At 40.0% G+C, this 21,519-nt stretch overlaps 4 protein-coding genes and 1 non-coding gene across 7 annotated transcripts; 1 reads left to right on the top strand and 4 right to left on the bottom strand.

The window, feature by feature from the left end:
• The first annotated feature begins 6 nt into the window (after positions 1–6).
• Positions 7–3,617, top strand: LOC104000275 (isocitrate dehydrogenase [NAD] catalytic subunit 5, mitochondrial). 2 transcript variants are annotated; one of them, XM_009422282.3, is made up of 8 exons: positions 7–313; positions 680–900; positions 1,732–2,052; positions 2,159–2,320; positions 2,405–2,479; positions 2,642–2,751; positions 2,822–2,894; positions 3,154–3,617. In XM_009422282.3, the coding sequence occupies exons 2-8, from the start codon at positions 730–732 to the stop codon at positions 3,343–3,345; spliced, it is 1,104 nt and encodes a 367-aa protein (XP_009420557.2). In that variant the 5' UTR covers positions 7–313; positions 680–729; the 3' UTR covers positions 3,346–3,617. The 2 variants fall into 2 exon arrangements, with proteins under 2 accessions (XP_009420557.2, XP_009420556.2); XM_009422281.3 differs by having other exon boundaries at positions 8–276.
• Positions 3,618–4,142: 525 nt separating this feature from the next.
• Positions 4,143–11,334, bottom strand: LOC104000277 (E3 ubiquitin-protein ligase RGLG3). The gene is made up of 12 exons (XM_009422284.3): positions 11,212–11,334; positions 10,200–10,353; positions 9,664–9,748; positions 9,404–9,544; positions 9,185–9,298; positions 8,054–8,151; positions 7,897–7,976; positions 7,719–7,824; positions 5,986–6,113; positions 5,744–5,879; positions 5,528–5,584; positions 4,143–4,558 (listed from the first exon to the last, which is right to left on the bottom strand). Exons 2-12 carry the CDS (start codon positions 10,317–10,319, stop codon positions 4,475–4,477), a joined length of 1,149 nt encoding a protein of 382 aa, XP_009420559.2. The 5' UTR covers positions 10,320–10,353; positions 11,212–11,334; the 3' UTR covers positions 4,143–4,474.
• A 647-nt stretch (positions 11,335–11,981) lies between these two features.
• Positions 11,982–16,447, bottom strand: LOC135624613 (aldehyde dehydrogenase family 3 member H1-like). 2 transcript variants are annotated; one of them, XM_065128414.1, is made up of 10 exons: positions 16,142–16,447; positions 15,013–15,081; positions 14,829–14,925; positions 13,862–14,068; positions 13,494–13,609; positions 13,300–13,404; positions 13,049–13,221; positions 12,884–12,974; positions 12,597–12,746; positions 11,982–12,384 (listed from the first exon to the last, which is right to left on the bottom strand). In XM_065128414.1, the coding sequence occupies exons 1-10, from the start codon at positions 16,346–16,348 to the stop codon at positions 12,145–12,147; spliced, it is 1,455 nt and encodes a 484-aa protein (XP_064984486.1). In that variant the 5' UTR covers positions 16,349–16,447; the 3' UTR covers positions 11,982–12,144. The 2 variants fall into 2 exon arrangements, with proteins under 2 accessions (XP_064984486.1, XP_064984487.1); XM_065128415.1 differs by having other exon boundaries at positions 15,186–16,445.
• Positions 16,448–17,041: 594 nt separating this feature from the next.
• On the bottom strand, positions 17,042–19,142 carry LOC135624211 (aspartic proteinase Asp1-like). Its single transcript, XM_065127627.1, has 8 exons — positions 18,786–19,142; positions 18,599–18,716; positions 18,283–18,506; positions 17,980–18,207; positions 17,768–17,906; positions 17,492–17,686; positions 17,346–17,421; positions 17,042–17,273 (listed from the first exon to the last, which is right to left on the bottom strand). Exons 1-8 carry the CDS (start codon positions 18,995–18,997, stop codon positions 17,164–17,166), a joined length of 1,302 nt encoding a protein of 433 aa, XP_064983699.1. The 5' UTR covers positions 18,998–19,142; the 3' UTR covers positions 17,042–17,163.
• Positions 19,143–21,401: 2,259 nt separating this feature from the next.
• TRNAR-UCU (transfer RNA arginine (anticodon UCU)) lies at positions 21,402–21,474 on the bottom strand. Its single transcript has one exon. It is a non-coding gene; the product is annotated as a tRNA-Arg (tRNA).
• Between the last annotated feature and the right edge of the window lie 45 nt (positions 21,475–21,519).

Genomic DNA, 21,519 nt, shown 5'->3' with positions numbered 1-21,519 from the left:
TAATCCCCATCAGGATTCAGGGTTACCTACCCATCGTTCCCCGAGTGAGGAAACCCTGGGCGCACCGATTGTTCGATTTTGACTCACGACACAGAAGTCAACTCGGTTCGAACGAGAGCATCGGCGTGGATTATGCGGCTGGACTGACCGTGCCCTCGGCCGTGTCCTCCTCTGTCATCGCCATCGTCTCTCGATCGCCGTCTTCTTCGAGCTAAATTCCCATCTCTCGGCTTCGGCATCTCGCAACCTCCTCGTCGATCGATCTTCTCGTGGGAGGTCAGGATTCGATTCCCCAATTCATTTAACATAACAAGTAATCCCTCTTCCTGTCGTACCTTGAACTTTCTTATTCTCGTTGATCATCTTGTAATTTGCTTCGGCGCTGGACAGTTAAAGTTTTATCACATTCTTCGGTTCAGGTGATTTCTTGATTGGCTTTTTGCGTGCGTGTTTGAGAATTTTGTTATCTTCGAGGTTGTTAGGGTTTTTCTTCTCGATTGGGTTGATTCTTAGTTTTAGTTTTATCGCATTCTTCGGTTCAGGTGATTTCTTGATTGGCTTTTTGCGTGCGTGTTTGAGAATTTTGTTATCTTGGAGGTTGATAGGGTTTTTCTTCTCGATTGGGTTGATTCTCTGTGATTTCTCATGGTCTGTGAAGAGTATTGTTTGTCCGTTGCAGGAGTTCTTGATCATCACAAGAACCATAACCTAAGTCGGTAGACTGTGTCTATGGCTCTGCGTCAGATTTTTCGGAGGCTTTCGGTTAATCAGATCCCCGGCAGGATTTATCCATCCTTGGGCCAACCCTTTTATAGCGCTGCGTCGCCGAGTGAACTGATTCGTGCTACTCTCTTTCCTGGTGATGGAATTGGGCCTGAAATCGCAGAGGCTGTTAAACAGGTTTGAGGTTTTCTTATTCGTTTCTAATAAACTTCGAATCATCGACTTTATCAGGTTCTAGTTCATGTTTATTTCTTTACTTTCTAACGATGTTCTGACTATGTAACTCCGCAAACATTGATCTTGAAGGTTTGTCGGATGAATCTTGTTTGATTTTCATTTGTGACTCCTAATTTTATCAGGGAAAAATGAGGTGAAGTATTCTTTTGAACCTTCAAATTTACTAGGAGGAGCATGTTAACATTGAATATATATTCATTAACCTTATCGCATATGTTTTCATTTTTTGATGATTAAGATCAATGGTTTAATTTGTCAAGATGTCCGTAGTGTCTTCTAGTGCATTGACAGTTGTATTCATTCTTTGTTGGCTTGATGTTCATGCAAAAGATCCTCAAATTCTAACAAGTTTAGTCTATGTCATAGATCATGCTCAATAAAATAGACTTTCAATACTTGATTCAAACTGGTTGGATTGAGATCATCGTATCGGTATACTATACTAGCTCAACTATATATATTTTGGTGAAGATCAAGTTTCTTACAGCTTTGCATATATCGGTAAAGATGAAGCATCTTTGAGCATCTCAACCTCATGCCAAGAATGTTAAAGTCAGTTAAGGCTTTATGTTATCCATGTGCTGGATGAGATGGAGGCATTTTTATGGCCAGCCAGTTCATATGTTTTAAACAATAACCTGTTCCTTTGTAACTGCTTCTTAGTCCTTTTGTTATGAGGAATTACCTTTCTCATCTTCTTTTTAGGTGAAGAAAACTTGAGTTGGAATATTTAAATACCTGATTATTTTTGACACAGGTTTGGTATTGCAGGTGTTTGGTGCAGCAGAGGTGCCCATAGAATGGGAAGAACACTATGTGAGTGACAAGGTGGACCCAAGAACAGAGAGCTTTCTGACATGGGAAAGTCTGGAATCAGTGCGGAGAAATGGTGTTGGCTTGAAAGGCCCTATGGCTACACCTATTGGCAAGGGACACAGATCATTAAATCTTACATTACGTAAAGAACTTGGTCTCTATGCTAATGTAAGACCTTGCCAAAGCCTTCCGGGATATAAAACTCGATATGATGATGTTAATCTTGTCACAATCCGCGAAAATACGGAAGGAGAGTATAGTGGTCTTGAACACCAGGTAATTCATGTACTTGAACCGAATGTTATTATCTTTGAACCTGTTGATGCCTGATAGTTAGGTCACTTGTCTAATTTTTCTATGTATGATGCACACATGACGCTAGGTGGTCAGAGGTGTTGTAGAAAGTTTAAAAATCATTACACGCCAAGCAAGTCTAAGGGTGGCAGAATATGCTTTTCACTATGCCAAGGCTAATGGCCGACAAAGGGTATCTGCAATACACAAGGCCAACATCATGAGGAAGACTGATGGTCTCTTTCTCAAGGTATAATGCATACAGTACTTAGCACTTGGCAGTCCCTTTTCAGACAGAGAAGAGGTTACTTCCTCTCGTTGGATTTGTTTTCAGTGTTGTCGTGAGGTTGCGGAGAAGTACCCAGAGATAACATATGAGGAGGTCATCATCGATAATTGCTGTATGATGGTATGTTTGGACTTCTGTGAAAATTTGGCTGTAGTTTTGTCACAACCCATATATTTGTTCTAAAAATTGATCACTTCTTATAGGAGTATATAAACTCAGAGCTGAACTTTTTTGATATCATGCATTTTACATGGAGCTTACAAGTATTGTTGCTTATAACAGCTTGTGAAAAACCCTGCCTTGTTTGATGTATTAGTGATGCCCAACCTCTATGGAGACATAATCAGCGACCTGTGTGCGGGCTTGATTGGAGGCTTGGGCTTGACTCCTAGGTAACTTATACTTTGCCAGCTTTTTGGTGCAAAGGGAGTATTTTTATATCGGTTGATTTCTTTTCTTCAGTTGCAATATAGGTGAAGGTGGCATTGCTCTGGCAGAAGCTGTTCATGGTTCAGCCCCTGATATTGCTGGAAAGGTAGGATCTTCTGTATCTTGAACAGTATTTGCCTATTTATTTTTCTATCAGCACTGCCAAACAACAAACTGATAGTGACCAATTTTGCAAGCACATGCAGTTACTTTTCTGTGGGTTAAATTGTCATTTACTTGTATGTCTGAATACAATTATAATTCATCTTTCCAACTCCATAAACATGCCAAAGTTTCATCCATTCTGTAGTTGTACTAGTGTTTGTTTCTATTGTTTGATCATGTTGTGCAATCCGTGACTCCAGAATCTTGCAAATCCGACTGCACTCCTGCTGAGTTCTGTAATGATGTTACGCCATCTGAAGCTGAACAATAAAGCTGATCAAATCCAAAATGCCATACTTAGCACCATTGCAGAAGGAAAGTACAGAACCGTTGACCTTGGAGGCAGCTCATCAACAACCGACTTTACAAAAGCAGTGAGTGATCACCTCTAAGGATTTCATGGTATTTTGGACTAGTTATTGCACATAAGAATTCTATTCTGAGGCCAATATGAGACCCCTCCTTGTTTGAGTTTCCAGCTCATTGCTTGACCAAAAATGGTGCTTTCAAAATTTTCCCATGTTATGTTCTTTCTACTTCTGAGGATGCATGTAATAATTAGTATACTAAAATGTCATAGGACATTTACCTGTTCTTCCTTCCTGAAGTCTTGGTTTTAACAACAGCTGCAAATAAGGATTTATGGAATTATGGTGACATTCAATATTTGACGCCAAAAGAGAGCAGTAACTCTCTTTTGCAAGGCAGAAAGTTGTGTTGAAATTATACGCAGTTTACCTCTGCCGAGGAACAGCTTTTGTGGTGTATTCTTTTGATCTTTATTTCCTTAACTGGGTAAACACCAAATGCGACTTGCATGTGATTTAGATTGAGCATCGCTACTTTCAAATTATGTTTGATTGAAACCCAATCTTCCGCTCCTGATCTGATAAACAAACTCCAAGAATTCAAGTGTTCTTCTAGTAGTTCAGGTGGAAACATAATCAGGAGAGGGCACGGAGTCTTTGGTGTTGGTTCTTTCCCTTGAAATCCATCAAACATGGTAGCGTCGTTTTGGCACTCTCAGCATCGATGAATGACATATGAAACCCATTGGATACTATAGAATACCTTCATTCTTCCATTCCAAATGGATCTCTTAATTTATTGCAGCTGCTGCCTTTTTAATCCATAGCATGCAATTCTATGATGCAAACTTTTATCATATTCCATGTATTAAGACCACCCAAATCTGAAAATCCACTCCTAATAAGCAATAGGAAGAAACAAGATAAAATGTTTGTTCAATTGACTCAACAAATGAGTGCTGCAATTCTGCAAAACAGTAGCACCTCTACTACCAGGAGACACAAATTGATACATAACAATCTCACACAACCAGCTGATACTATCGAGACTAAAAATGGACAATAATTTATGAAACAGATAATAATTATGTGAATGAATTTTGTAATGTACATGTTTTCTGCGTTGACGGTTCACGAAGGGTTAGATCCCGGGAAGTATGATTACCCAAGCGGTTCAGATAGGACACCACAGGCTTAGGCACCAGACCATCATCTAAGCAAAGAGCCGCAAGCGTGTAGTTATGGGTGCTCGGCATATGGGGCATGTCGATAAAGTGGCACCACATTCCTTGCAAGTCTTGACAAACAGAAAGAATGAAAAACTTGTAAAAGCAAGTCATCCAAACTACTAAAGAAATAGAAACCACGATAAGGTATTTTCTCGCTCAGAAATTTGTCTCTTCCGTTTTGCATCACTGGAGACATCATCTTCAAGTAAAAGAGCAATATTGTAATGGGTAGCAGCACAATGGATTTGTAGACATGGACAAATTAATTTGTTGTTAGAATAAGATACGGTGGACTTTGTCAAGCTTAATGCACTTCAAAACCTACAATGGTCTCTAACATCATATTTGTGCCATGGTGCAAGTCTAATGCTGGATATTTCAAGCTAAATACCAATGGAGCCTTCAGTCCACAGAGTAAAGAGAGTCGACCCGATTTTCTAATTAGAATTGCTGATGGACAATGTGTTTATGCAGGTTTTTCGTATATCAAGGATGGTAGCTGCTGGCATTCATGAGTGGATGGCTGTCAAGAAAGGGTTGGAAGCTGCTATTCACGAAAGCATAGATTGTACTGTGGTTGAGACAAACACGAAGCTACTAGCCAATGTGCTCATCATAAACGTATTGCATTGCTAATGGCATCCAGATTGTTTTGGGTCTATTAAGTATTATTTAGGATTAGAGAGTTAAGCACATCTATGGAGAGGGTGACAAAAGTGTCCATCTGTTGGCACAATATGCTATGAATAACAATTTTTTGGTTTTTCAACAAAGGATAGGAATCGTGATTTTAGTGCCATTTTGTGCTCCGAGGAGCATATATGTCTTTTCTCTGTTTCATTAAAAAGGTTCTTCAATTAGAAAGATGTTCCATATTATGAGCCTTGGTGGAGTGTCTCCTGCTGTCTTTTCTATGGCTTCATATTGTTTCTATGAAAGTGTGAAGACATTGCACAGCATTTCACCAGCAAAAACAAAAAAAAAGTATAAGATTGACTTACTTCATACAATGGCAAGACACTAAATGAAAAACCTACCAGATGGCCGCAGCCAAACGCCATATCCTTTGGGTTTGTTAAGCATATAGGGCAGACCTTAAAAAACAACAAAAAAGTTTGTAAGACAAAGATTGCATTGCTGATTGGCACATATTATTAACATACCATGAAAAAAGGCATTGACATGCCCTCGTGCTACAGTACAACAATTATTACTGTAAAACCCTAAAATTTGCTTGGATAAGAAAAATATACCTGCTCTGTTGAAGCAGTGGAGCCAGTTGTCTGGGTATCTGCTATACGAGTAGATGACATCATTAAACTATCATGTTCAAGTACTTCCTTCGGAGGAGGAAGAATTTTTGGTGAGCTAAATCTGTCACTCTGGTTTCTGTGAGATGACCTTAAGTTTAATATGGAAGATATAGGACTGGAAAAATGACTGACAGAATTAGGTAATCTACACAATAAATACTAGGAATAATCAGAGGACTTACTCTTGAGGTCGGAGGCCTTGCGTGGCTTTATATTGAAAAGGTATTTCCATTAATGCAGCAAGTGCAAAGGCTGCTTCCTTCTTTGACATTTCCATTTTTGCACTCATGATATTTGTAAAATTCACAAACTGCAGAAAACTCAGATCCTTAGCCAGAAAAGAGAAAGAAGAAGATGCACATAGCTATGCTCAAAATAAAAAATGCAAGTTATCAGCATGTTGATGCATCACTGTTTCTGATTTTTATAAATAAACATATCATAGACAAACTAATAAAGGATCTACTATTGAAAAGTTGGACCGTGAGAAACATGAGTTCCATTTATCATAGAAAGTCAGGATTTTCATTCTCTCAGCAATCTCTAGCCTTAAGATACATCAACAAGAAATGTTTCAGCATTTGATTCACTTTTAATTGGTCATCAACTTTCTTATTAATTATTGCTCAAGGGCAGGTGATTTCCGAACATTCAAGTCCATCTTTGTAGATGTTATAATACTAAGAGCATCCAAAGAAGGTAAAACGATCAACCTCATCTGCATATGAGTATTTAGGTGCCTAGCAAGCCTGAGCATTGCAATAGACTAAGGGGAACTTATAGAGGTCAAATATATATCAATCAAGCACACTTGCATATGACCATTTAGGAGCATAGCAAGTCCTACTACCCTGGATATCTAATTTACCCCTCAAAAAATATAATGATTACATACACTGCTGCAAACATTGGAAACTTACATTTTATGTCCTTGACATGACATCACATTTGGATCCGATTTGCAAATATAAATTAACCCTGATGGGTCCTAAAATCAGAACTCATTAAGACCTATTTACATTTGCAAAAAAGGGTTCTGGTGACATTTAACTTTAGAAGAATAAAATGCGGGTTTTCAAGTGTTGTAGGAGTGTATATATATATATATATATATATATATATATATATATATATATATATATATATATATATATATATATATATATATATATATATATGATGGACTGATTAACATCTAGGAAGATTTCTGGTATACCCAATTACAAGGTGCCATAATATCCTATTCACCCCTCCAAAATACAAATGTCATATATATATATATATATATATATATATATATATATATATATATATATATGACATTTGTATTTTGGAGGGGTGAATAGGATATTATGGCACCTTGTAATTGGGTATACCAGAAATCTTCCTAGATGTTAATCAGTCCATCAATGTATTATGATATCACTCTCACATGTATTAAAAACATATTCCTCTTTAAAGTGAATGTCATAGTGCAAAAAAAGAGACCGCTGCCATTTTGGAGGGGTAAACAGAATATTATGACACCTTGCAATTGGGTATACCAGGAATCTTCCCAGATATGCATATCCATCAATGTATTATGATATCACTCTCACATGTAACTAAGAAATCCTTGTTAAAAAGATATTCCTCTATAAAGTAAATGTCATAGTGCAAAAGAGAGATCAGTTGACAGTGAACTCCAGATATAGATATCAAACACTATTAAGGCTATTCATGATAAGACACATCCATGAATTACATCTTTGAAAACAACTACATTGTTGACTGTAATTATTACTATTTAAATTAATATATAATCTCATACATGACATTTAAACTCCACCAGTAAATAAAATTAGTTAAGTTAATATATGATCTCATACATGACATTTAAACTTACACCAGTATAATGTTCAACAACTGAACTCACCTGAAAATTATCAAATCTACGTTCAGGAATACAATCATCAAAATGCTCCATTGTGTCCCATGGTCCATCACCAACACCAACCATAATTATTGATAGAGGAAAGAAACTGTACGATATAAGTGCTTCAGAAAAAAGTAATTGCACAATACACAAATGAGGATTCCAGTTAAATGCTCACCTGGCATCAACAATTGCCTTCACGGTTGCACCTTCTTGGGGACTTAATCTTCCTTGTGGTACGTCTGAGTTCCTCGCAACCTGTGGTTGTCAACATAGCAGAAAAGATAGAGAAAAATAAGCCAATTGAATACTCTTAGTCACAAAATCCTTTTTACCTGTCCATCAGCAATGATGACAAGAACATGATATTGCCAATTACTTTTTTTGACAATATCAATTGATGCCTGGATTACCGGGGCAAACGACGTTGGGCCTGCACATGAGGTAGAAAAAGGCAAAAATATGACCATCATATGAGCTTCAAACATATATGTTACCTTAATTGTAAAGTCTGTGACAAATACTTAATCAGTACACCCGTTTTCAGAACTCATTTTTCAGTGTTGGACTGCTTTGGCCTATAATGGACTAGCCTAAGCTTGATTTACCCCAAACCAGCTATATCTTTCAAGTAACAACTAGTTTTTGACCAAAGTCATGTCATTTCAATTCTTAGCCAAAATAAAAATGTGCTAACTAGCATGGGCCAATACAACCTGAATTTTCAATCGTTGCCCAACACCATTTCATAGGACAGACATCAGATCTAAACATATCATGAAAACTTATTTTGATGTTTTATTAACAAAAACCTTTAGCAGTAAATCTCAGAATAAAAATGTATCTGCCAACTTGATGATTCAATGATTTCAACATTTGCATTAATTTCCTGCTCAAAAATTTGTATAGCATGTTTATGGATAACTTAAGAAAGTAGGAGTTCTGTGCAAGCTGGAAAATGGCATCCCTCAACTCCCTGATGAAATTAAATAATAGGTGAGACACTTGATATCCAATGTGGAAACAACATCTAATAAAAAAAACAATGTCATGGATTTAAAAGGAGGAGCTGTTATCATTATAAAGAAAAGATGATGAACCTGGGTGGGCTTACTGCCCAGTTTTAGAGGGTTACAGGGCAGCAACCCTTGAACCGGACTTGAACAACCCAAAATGGACTGGCCCACATCCCATTTGCCCGTCAGACCCGTATCTACCGGTCAGTACAAACTGGTGTGGGTTGCTTTATATTATTTATTTATTCAGATTATAAATTGATAAACCAACAGGGGGCAAAGCTGCATCAAATTAGTAATATATTACATGTAACTTTTAGACCACGATACAATGTGAAAAAAATAAATGCTTGAGCATTAACATTAGTGTCGCTTTATCATTAGGGTTTGATGAATTGGTAAATTAGCTCTCAAAAGTCATCAAAACGAAAAAGATGTGATGTACACAACCTGAAAGTTTAAGGTGTGGCACAATATCTCTATATCGTGCAAGAGCCTCCTCAAAACCATGACAAGGACGATTATCAGGGTAAAAGCTGAAGACAGATTGCTCACGTGTAGATGCTAGCACATAAAAAGCAGATAGATAAGTTTCAGAAATAATTAATGCATAACATGGTATTAATGCTTCGAAGGGAAGAAAAGAGAAGAGGGGGAAGAAACACTTACTGTCACCAAAGCCATAACATGGTATCAGATTGTCCTCATCAAAAGGAGATAATGTACGCCCAATTATGGAAATGGCTTGTTCATATGGGTTAGGTGTACCACCAATAGCATGAAGAGATCTCCTACCAAACGAGTTCCTACCTAAAATCAATGCCAGGAATATCAGTCTACAATTACAAAGAAGTAATGCATTTAGAACAGCCAATGAGTCTTCAAAGAAAGTGGATCCCCTTTTTATCTTCATAAATTCAGTCCATCACCTGTCCATTCATTGCTTTTTGTGAAGTCAATACCAAGGATTAAGTTTGAAGACTCAAGGCCCGATTCTCTCAAAGCTGAAATAACCTGATTAAAGGAAGAAATTATTATTAAATAATCAACTGAAGATGTTGCATATCAGGAAAAAAATGATCTACAAATATAGCTTCAGACTACAGTGAGATACTGAGGTTGAGTTCCCTCAGACCAAAAACAACAAGATTAAAAATGACTAACAACAACAATAAAATGAATGTCTAAGACTAAAGATACGCATATTGTGGCATCCACTTCTCAAAAATGAGGTTTTAGCAGGATCTGAATGATAATCAACAACACTGAGGTTGCTGCTTGAATGAGTTCCCCACACCAGTTTTTCATTATATTTGTGCAAATTATAATACAGCTTTTACTACCTGTGAAAATAAAGTATGCAGTTACATTTTAAATCCTGAATTAATTGATATTTGATAATACATAATTAGGAAGTTCTACAAAATCCATTAGAAGATTTGAAGGCATGATTTCATTCACAAACCTGGTCAAGCGAGGAAAAATTATCTGGAATAAATTTTGCTTGTTTCCCATCATGGCCTTTGGAGCCCTTGGAACTCCTGGAATGATGATGACTATGGTGCAAGTGCGTATGAGGTTTCATGCTCCTCCAAAATAGAGGAATTATATGGTACAATCTGCAAACCAGGAAAAAAAAGGACTAGATTTGAAAGTTATTCATTAGTCAAATCACAAATTCATGTTAGATGCAAAACACAATAATCATTGAATAGCAGCAAGAAATCAGACTGGTATGGGGCGGTATGGTTGGTATCATCCTCGAATAGATTGAATTAGTTATTGATGTGGATTACTCATAAATTAGCAACACATTGTTGCAGGAAGTCATAAAATAGATCGGTGAGAAAACCGCTATGTAGAACTAGAAATATGCAAATAATGATCAATACAAGATTATAACTACAAGGAACCCGTACTTGTTAAAGACCTCTTCTCTTCTTATGCCAAAAGGTAATATCCATATATCGAACAAGCAGTTAAACCAAAGAAATCAATACATCTAGTACGACAATGAAATGCTCCCACATTATCCCTCGGTGAGAGCCAAGCCGACAGTAATTATCTCCAAACAAGGGTTGCAGCATACAGAAATTCCCACGACAAGCAACCTCAACCCTGAATTCAACGTGAACTGACCCTAAAGATGATGAAGATCCGGCAATCGCTCAATATCACTCGCCCTGACAGGTTCAAAAGACATTTTAAACAGAAAGCCCAAGGAACCATATCAGCTTTTTCCAGCCCTAATTTGCTCTAATTCTTGCTTTATTTTTCCTTCCAAAAATCAATTCCCCAGAACAAAACAGCCAAATCAAGATTACATCGAGTCAACCCTTCAAAATGAGATTCAAGATCACAGGTTATCGACTTACAACATCCAGAAAAAGAAACGACTAAAGAAACAAAAAGAAGAAGAGAAATCAGAGAAGATAGGGTTCGCGAGAAGGGATGAGAGACGGTGAGGAGAGCTTTACCTTGCCGATCGCTGTTGATTTCCCGATCTCTTTAGTTCTTATTATAACCGCCGCTTCTTGGCGTGCTCGATTTAAGTCTCGAGGCGGTCACTTCACGCCTTTCCCTCAACCGAGAAGGCCGGAGGATCCGCTCAAATTATCGGTACGGGTCAAAACGATCTTTCACCGCCCATGTAGATGGGACCCACGATTCAACGGACACGATGCACGAATTGGAGCGTCTTCGGGATGAGCAGCCACTGGAGAGGATCCCCCGGCTTCCGTCGTCGCCTCCCACTCACGACGGCGCGATCCGCTGTTGCTTGTCGAACGGGATGCGGATTGATCCGCACACGCGGAAAGATGCAGCAGCTCGGTCCCACAACGGGACCCACTCGCAGCCACAAATTCGGCGGATATTTAATGCACTCATCAAACCCCGTAATAATAACAAAACTAAGTCATAACTATTTAAAATCGATTATATAAATTTTTTTTAATCATCATTAAGAATATATATATATATATATATAATTAAATTTAAAATATTTAATTTTTATTTCTTATTTCTATTAAAATCTTACTCTACCCATATATATTATCTTAAGTGATTTTTTAAGTGATACCTAATTATTCATAAATAATTTTTTATTTTTCTAATAACTCCGTATATATTGTTTTTTAATTACGCAACTCATCAAATCCTATCAAGATAAAATAAATAAAGTCTATTTATATACGTTATTTCTTAACTTTCGAGCTCGATAGATAAAAAAAGGAGTCTAAAAACATTTTTTCAATATATCCACATATATATTTAATTTAATTTAATGTAATATAGAAGACATAATATACGTTTCCTGGAAATCAACTAGAAACTACATTTCACAGAAAGATCTCATTAGATGGATAACATGATCAGCTAGAGATATTGGATCGGAGACAATTGGATCTTCAATGTCGAGTCCACCCAATCAGTGCGAGAAACACCGCTATGATGTTGCCGGTGATCAGCCCCCTCAGAATTTTCTGCTTGTGTGCCGTATATGGAGGGTACCTCATAGAAACATCGCCACCAAAACCACGGCTCAACACCGCCTTCTTGTGACTAAATGCATCAAATGAGAATTTTCCGTGGTAAGACCCCATTCCGCTCTCTCCTACGCCACCAAATGGCAGACGAGGGTTGGTGACCTGCACCACATCAAATATGTTTGTCACTTTTGTCTTCTTTATGAAGTTGTAAGCTGTTGGATGGAATGATTAGTGTAATATGTGCCGTGATTTGTTTTAAATGCTTGAATGCCACACAGAAGTAATAAGTCTGAGAATTTGCTATGAAACTATAGGCACATGAGCATGCATGCAGTGAGGAAACATATTTCTGCAACACAAGGAAAAATTACTTGTAAGATTGTGTCATTGATGACCATTCCCCCCGCGGATACAGTTTTCACAAACTTCTCCTCTAATTTCCTGTCCTTGGTGAAGAGATAGGCAGCAAGCGGCTTCCCTTTTGAATTTATAAGACCAAATCCCTCTCGCAACTCATCAACCTTTGTGAATCAGAAAGAAAAATAAAAAATCATAAAGTATATCTACCCACAGCAAGCATCTTGATCAGATCTTATGTAATTGAGAAGTCTACATGACATTCAGAAAATGCTGAACTCGAAGAATTATAAATGCTCACCGTGACAATTGGAAGTAGGGGGCCAAAGACTTCCTCTTTCATTATTAGTGAATCACTGGGAACATCTAATAGGATTGTAGGAGCGATTCTTCTGCAACCACATTGAGATGATGTCACAAAAGAATAGCTTATCTTATCGGAAATACTATTGCATATGAGGCTTACAGGCGCTTTTCATTCCGCTGGCCTCCATGGACAATCGTGCCGGAAACCTTTTCATCATCCAAAAGATTCATCAAGCGTTTGAAATGGTTGGAGTTCACGATGCGAGATAGATCTGCTGATTCCAATGGATCCTTGCCATAGAATTTCTCCAAAGTTATTTTTAGAGCATCCACCTGCAGATGTTACATCACTAGTTGGTCGATAGACAAGCAAGGCATAATACCACCAAACTTTTGTTCTGAAAGGGATACCAATTTTGGAGCAAATGATTTTGTTGTAATAATATAATCCGGTGCGATACAAGCTTGTCCACTATTGCATCCCCACTTGCCCGCAACAATTCTCCTTGTTGCGACCTTATAAAACAAAGCCCTATTAGCTTCACAAATAAAGCAGAATCAGCATACAACAAAGTAAATTCGATGCTTTCCTTCAATTATCATACTTTGATGTCAACATTGGAATCAACAAGAACAGGACATTTTCCTCCAAGCTCCAGGACTACTGGTGTTAGATGCTTTGCAGCTGCAGTCATCACAATACGGCCTACTCTTGCGTTGCCTGTAATGTTATCACTGTATTTCTAATTATACTGCAACTTCATGTCTAAGCCAAGTGCACAGAACCATAAAAGAGTCACCATTTAGTTTACCCCACATTATCCAAATTGGACTAGTGAAAAATGGAAAATCTTTATCTCATATATGCAATAGCTATATCAAAAGTCCTAGAAGTACATATGTAAGCAACATGTCGACCAACAATACATTCTAGTATATGATTTTTATAGGACGGAAGGTAGAAAATAATAACCTGTATAGAGTATTTTATCAAACTTCTGATCCAAAAGTGCTGTTGTTTCAGGAATAGATCCTTCAACTACTCTGATACAAGAGTTATCTACATAATCTGGTAGAATTCTTGCGAAAAATGATGATGTGGCTGGTGCAACTTCTGATGGCTTCAAAACAACAGCATTGCCAGCTGCAATGGCTCCAATTACAGGGTCAATGGATAACACTGGCAAAGAGGAAAAAAAGAAGTTATCAACCTTACTACGAAAACTTATCATGAATGTAGAATGTTTCACCAAATCCGTAGTTATAACATTAAAGCAGAATTCTTGAAACGAAATCAGTAGTAGACTAACAGAACCTTAACCCAAAACAACCAATGATCGTCTGAAAGATGACTTTTAAAAATAAGTTATCAGAAAAAATGAAAAAGGGCCCTCAATAAGAACTGTCGAGAGAAAGGTCTACAATAACTAGCCCTAAATAGTTGGAACCATAGATCTTTATTTTGTTATCATTGTTGTTGTTGATGCTTTTCAAATATTCTACCCTGCAGAAATTTTTAAAATTATAAAACATACACACATATGATTTTTTTTTTTAGAACAAAATCCTCCAATGGCTTAAAGAGTTAGTTTTTGTTCATTCAAGAGCATCACTTAGGGGTATTGTTATCAAGATTTTGAAAATTAGAATTCTTTAATTGACTCTAAAAAAACAAGTTATGGATTAATTCTTCTCTCAATCATTTATATCTTTTTTAACCAATCATAAACTACAATCTTACCTTTTGTGTTGTTCATGTGCATCATGCAAGATCTTATCTAGTAGCTATATAAACAAAGTCTCATTAGAATTGGCAAGAAGTTATACTTTTGCGTGCCCAATTAACAACATAAACGAACAATTTTTTTTGTTCTGCAACACATCGATCATACTCACTTTCAGTTTTGTAAAATATTAATACAGAATGATTCTCCACTTACAAAAGGGGTAATTCCATGCTGAAATGATCAGCACAACACCAAGGGGCTCTGACACCACTTTTGCTGATGATGGAAAAGTTGTAACCGAAGTGGCCACCTGTGTGGTTGTTGCAAATGGTGATTTGAGCAGGTTAATTTCTAAAATTTATCAATCATATATGTCTACATAAATGTGTATTTGTACCTTCTCCGGTTTCATCCAGCGTTTCAATTCTTTGAGGGCAAAACGGCATGATCCCCTTACCATTGAAATCTGCCAAATGAAACCATCAGTCATATATGAACACAGACTTCACTACATCTCTTTAGAAGGGTAAAAACAAAACAAATGCAAGCAGATAGTTAAAAGAATGATACCAAATATATATTTGTTAGAGCCAAGTAAAGAAGCAATGAGGCTCTTGCTTATGCTCCTGTATCAGCTTATGTGTGAGACAAAAGATTAGCAGAACTCGATAACTGCAGAATCTTGTGTAAATAGGAGAGTATCTGAATTAATTGTTATAAAAAGGTAAACTCGATTGACAGCAACAGTAATTTCGACGACTGCACATGTCCAATATTTGGGATAAATTACTGCTTAGGAAGATGCATGAACCTAAAGGTTTATATAAGATCAGAAATCAGTTTCAAAGGTTTGCATTCACAATTTGGACGATGTTGGGAGAGCATGTCAACTCAGGAACTGAAGGAAACGAAAAAGGACAGATTCTTATGTCAATCTTCCAAAATAAGAAAAGAGAAAGATTCTGACTCTGCCTGCCGGTGAAATATCTCAAAGATAACCATATTAACAATGTCCAATGTTAGCATGGGAAGACAGAATGACAACCACTGACACCTTAACAAACTACCACAAGTAAGATGAATCAATCCTCAATCTCTATATGAAGAGGACATCAAAGATAAGACTAGCTATATCGACACAGTTTAATTGCAAACAAGAACGTTTTCGACAATCAATTACAGTTCCAGCTTCTCTGTGCGGCTCATGCTCAAAGTCCATTGCTTTATTCCGCTACATGTAAATTAGTAAGAAGAGCAGCAGCTTTCGCCAAAAGCAGACTCCAATCAAAGTTGATATGTAGGACGAATTGGTTTGCAGAGTTCAAACTGGACCATAAAAGACTTTATAAGCTTCGGGCGATATGTTCTTTCGCAATACGAACATAGCGATGCAGATAAATCGCCCAAAAGTTCCAGCTATGGGATCCAAGATCGAACCTTTCTAGATCAGAAAGCAAGTACGAGACCAACGAAGAGATAAATTAACCAGACTGATAGGAAAAAGGAAAAGTCCAGTCCTGGAGGACCTCGCCAATGAAAGATTCTATCTGGGGTTTGGCGAGGTCGTCATCGAGCGCCGCCGTGATCTCCGCCTCCTTCTCAACGATCAGCCTCGCGATGCCCTTGAGCTGCGCCACCCTCCACTCGAAGCTCCTCGTCCTCCCGGACTCGAAGCTCTCCCTCAACTCCGCCACTACTTCGGCCGCCCCCGCGCCGTCAAATCCTCCCTCCATCGCCTCCTCCTCGACCTCTGCGCCGCCGTGCTTTAACGAGAGGAAATCGTGAAGACCAAGGAAGTTTCAAATCAGTGGGCAAGGAGAATAGTTTATCGTGAAGATGGAATCTTGGTTTCGATAAGGCCAGGAATAGATTGCGAGAGTCCGTGAACAACAGTGTCCACCACAAACGAGCACTCCCACGTGAATGGGCAAAGTTGTAATTTTGACACCCTCATGCATACTTCAATTAATGCCTGCATTTATTAATAAGATCCATATTTTTCCCAAAATAATAATAATATGTATTTCGATATTTGGGTAATTGTAGTGAGATGATATCTCAATTATATGAAATCGAATTGACGGGACCCACAGAGGCACAGCAGGAAAATAGTCGAAACCACGTGTACTGCATGGATAGGTAACATCCACGTGTGCACGCACACCGGTCATTGTGCCTGCCACGTGTGATCCAGAGAATCCTGGTGCTGGATCCTGTTCTGAAAGAACATGCAGTACTTGCCTCCGTAGATTTTGATATACTGTATATTAATTATTCTTTATTGGCTACAAATTTAAAGATAAAAACATAATTAAAATATACAATATCATCATTATTGAGCCTAATGTCAATTATAATTTAAACATACAAATGGACAACAAGAGGAGATTAATTGCAAACTGCACCATTGCTACTGAATTAGACTTTTATTGCATCTTCCTGTAATTAATTACATCCAAGCATAATCAATTATATGCAACCCCCTGTTATCATTACAGGATGGTGATATGACCATCTGCACATCCACGTAAAGGGAAGCAGTGCAGCATCACCGGGAGGAAGCTCCAGGCTTGGGGAGCCTGTCACAGCCGATCTGAACCCACCCAATGTGCTGCCTCTCGTTGTCATAAACGACCATGCGGTCTTGCATGGAGATGTCTGCAAACACCCGACAAGCAAATCAGAAGGTTTACCAGTTGAGGTCTCAAGGTTTACGGGTCGTTTACTTACCTCCAATTATGTTGAGGTCTTTGTTGAGTCCAGCTTCGGTGCCATTGAGGATTCCCAAGCATGCATTCCCATGTTTCTGCAATCGAATAATCGGATTGATGTTCTTGTGATTTTTGTTGGGTAAGAGAGAGGTCGCAGGTGCTTACAGTGATGATCAGGTAGTTCTCGGGAGGTACTTCGAGCAATGCTCGGTTTCCATTCACAAAGTTGAGAGCTAAAGTCTTGAAGTGCTTCTTGACATCCTTCACGGACTTGAATGCCTTCGGCCCTTTCCAGCACACCGGAAGGGATGGGTCATCAAACTCCTCCTTCAGTGGTTTCTTGGAAAGATCACTCTTCACCTGCAACTCCACGCATCAAATTCCCGGCTTGGAAGCTATCATAGAACGAGCTTCCAAAGAGTGAAACGAGTTGTTATTTACAGCCGAGAGGAATGCTTGGTAGGGCTGAAACCCAAAGTAGGTGAAGGTGCTCCCGGTATCGAAAACCACCTCCATTTGATTCACTCCCAGAGACCGAGTGCCCCAGTAGAGATTTGCTGGCCCAGGTGAGTAGTAATTCCTGATGCAATCCAAGGACATCAGTGTTCTTACTGCAAAGACGCTGCGACAAGTCCAGCCGAAAACCAGCTCACCGGGAGCGAGACATGGGCGCCCAAGTCATCAGAGAGGTGGGGACGAAATCATCTCCGAAGAAAAGATAGCCTCCTCCCTTCCCGCCGAGACAGTGACCCATGACGTTCTTGGTCACCCCTTGATCGCTCAGCTGCGACAGAACGCTAATTTTCCCGGTGCCGAGGCCAAGAAGTCCGTCGGTTGGCGTAGGGGCGTTCTGTGTCGCGAACTGCTGGTCGTACCCACACCTACGTATACCAAGTGCGCGGTGTAGGGATCGCCAAGATGGGATTTTTTATAGAAGCTGGAGTGTGGCTACAGACCCGAAGGCAAAGACAGGGCGGACGACGGTGGTGTTGATCAGGCGGAGGTTGAAGGCGTCGGAGATGAGCACGCCAAGGGAGGAGCCGCGGTCTTCGTACTGGATCTGGTAGTCGCATTGGTCGCAGTTCTCGTCGTGGATGGTGCCGACGTGGAGGGCGGCGCAGAGGGGGTCCCTGCAGGGCACCAGCTTGTTCCTCGTCGGCCGGTACCACGGGTGAGGCCCCTGAGAGAGTCACCGAATCAAAAAGGAAAGGTACGGTGAATGACATTCGAGTTTGGAGAGGAACAGAAGGAAAATGTGCATAAAGGTCCAACCTTGGAGCATCTAACGCAGGGAGCGTCGCATTGGAGCCAAGTGAGGTCGCTGCCGGTGTCGATATCCAAGAAATAGGGCTTCGGCGGATCGCCAATGCTCATCGCTACATAGTACAGCCTGCGAATTCCAATACCATTCAAGAATTAGACCCCGTCTATCGACTCAAACAGCACCCCGCAGACTTACCCGTGCGGGTAGACATCGCCGTAGATGGGGAAGACGACAGAGGAGGGATCCCGGCGGCCGGTATCGACCGGCAGCTGCAACATCAGCGGAGGAGAGTCCGAGCCCTTCGCCTTCTTCGTCGAGGCGGCGGAGGCGGAGGGCGAGATCGCGGCGGTGAAAGCTAGCAATAAGGCGATTAGAAGCCCTTTTCCGGCGGCCGTCCAGCCTCCCATTATCCTACGATGGAGATCGAGCAACGAAACGTAGGTGGTGCGCTGCTTCACAGGAATGCGACGGCGGGTATCTACGGCCGCCTGCGGCGCGGAAGCGGAAGAAGGAGAACGGAGAGGAGTTGGAGGTGGAGGTGGAGTCGCGACGACTCGCTCGCAGCTTACGAGCCCTTACACGGCGGAGGTACTATTTATACTACAATTCTTTATTTATTTTCTTTTATTATAATCAATTACTGCTAGTTTTTGTACGTAATCAGTCCGTCATACTTCAGCTGCTCCAATTCCGACCATCCGATGGTAAATCGACGGAGATGATGCGGTGGGTCCCGACGCCATAAGGAACGAGCTCGACGCAAGCGTACCTAAGCTTCCGCCACCCGAACTTTCTCACCCAACGTGGCTCTCTCGAACGGCGACCTCATCTCGGGGCCCACGAATCAAAGGAAACTTAAAAGAGGAGGAGACGGAGAGTGAGTAATACTATAATGGTATTAATGTGAGGTTGGGGGAGAGGGGGAAGGCATAAGCCGCTTTATTCGAAGCTTTGGAATGGCTTTTGGTTTATCCGAGGCGTCGTGATTAAACTAGGCATGCGCAAAGGAGACCAAAAGGCAATATGCCTTTGTCTGCTCCTTGCAAGGCATTAAAATTCCTTGTCGTAGCTTATTTCTTCGTTTCGACGTCGATAGAGAGAGGAGAGAGAGAATACCTTGAACTTAACATATGATACATTCAACATTCGTCGAATGAGAATATATATATATATATATATATATATATATATCATAGTATGTAATACCGAATAGTACCATCCGGTACGAGTGGTACATATTGATCCGACGATATATCGGTACGCGGGACAGTAGTAGGAAGAAAATATATAAAACTGTTTCGGTATACCTTGCTGTACCGCTCGATATGTCATGGTGTACCGCTCGATACGTCGGTACCGTACCGAGCTAACCTCGAAACACCGGTACGATACCGTATTATATATATATTAAAAATAAAATTTTATTTTATAATTATATTATCAATGTTAATATATTAGCAAAGAATTCAAGAAAAAAATTATATGAGAAGATAATAAAGATTTATTTGATCTATCAATCGAATAAATAATTGAAACATCCGACTTAATTTATATCATTATATATTTTAATTGTATAAACTTCAATAAAAGTTTTTAAAAAATAAAATTTAATATTAATAAAAAAGTTTTAAAAAAATAAAAAAAAAATAAAAAGTTTTGATTTGAAACTAAGACTGTCGATTCCAAAACTACTCCATAATCAAGTCTTTTCATTAACAATTAATTTTTAAGAGTAAATGATGATTAGAAGAAGCTTATATTAAATTATTAATGTCTTTATCAGCTGATCAAACTGAAGCTTTCTCTTTCTCTGCATGATATTTTCGGTGAGGAGATTGCCGAAGGAAACGTGTTCGGTAGCAATTAACCGGTCGACGAACTAATCTGGCCGAACTCTTGCACCAATTCAGCCTCCTTGTGTGCCATATTCTAAGCATGCATGCCTCCCTCCGTCAACATGCTTTGTCTTCACGTATCCAAGTCAATAACTCGGATGGAAATTTCGACTCACCACCACGTTTTTGCCCAATCACCGGTCTTCAATCTCGCCATCAGAGCCACCGCTCGTGCCCACCACCATAAGTAGTCGCCTGCAGAAAGGAGCGTGGGGTTGAGGGAGGGAGGAGAAGCGATCGATCATGGACGATTCCTTCAAGCGGCCCGGAAGAATCCCCTTCCAGTGGGAGATCCGACCCGGCGTTCCGAAGCCTCAGCATAAACCAACGCCTGCTGCTCCGCCGCCGCCGACGTCCAAGCTTAGCCGACCTCCTTGCATGACACCGCCTTCACACTCACCGCAGTGGTCGCGCTCCCTGTCGGCATCTCGCTCCCAGTCCAACGCTCACTCACCTCCTCTCCCCCAGTCCCTGACGCGCTCGGCTTCGCCGCAACCCTCCAGACTCAGCTCTCCGTTATCCCCTTCGCCTTCGAAGGCAACCGCCAGCATTTTCTACCGCTCGGCGTCCGCCTCGCCGTCCAAGCGGCGGAGCGATCCGACTCGCCGATCGTCCAAAGCGCCTGTTGCTGCACCGAAGGTGACCTCCGTCCCACCGGGCTGCTTTCCGGTTCCAGCACTGAAGCGCAAGGAGAAGCACAACAAGAGAAGCATCTTCGAATCTCCGCACCATTCTGCGTCGAGCAGGAGCTCGGCCTCCTTCTCCTCGCCCTTTAGAGGCTCTTTCTTAGTCAGGGATGAAGTGGAGGTCGCATCTAACTGGTTCTTCTGAGAACCTTTTGGGAAGATTGCCTTTGAAACGCGACGATGATGTCGTGCCTTTTCAGCCGAGAAACACAAACGAAAAAAAAGGGTAGCACGCCCGGTGGGACTCGAACCCACAATCGCCTGATTAGAAGTCAGACGCCTTATCCATTAGGCCACGGGCGCTATTTGTTAATGTTGCGTTGAGTATTTCCTTTAAATAATCAAACA

Source organism: Musa acuminata, chromosome BXJ2-10, assembly GCF_036884655.1.
Source record: "Musa acuminata AAA Group cultivar baxijiao chromosome BXJ2-10, Cavendish_Baxijiao_AAA, whole genome shotgun sequence".
Taxonomy (NCBI): Eukaryota; Viridiplantae; Streptophyta; class Magnoliopsida; order Zingiberales; family Musaceae; genus Musa; species Musa acuminata.
The sequence above is the reverse complement of the archived record's forward strand: the minus strand, read 5'-3'. Positions and strand labels throughout refer to the sequence as shown.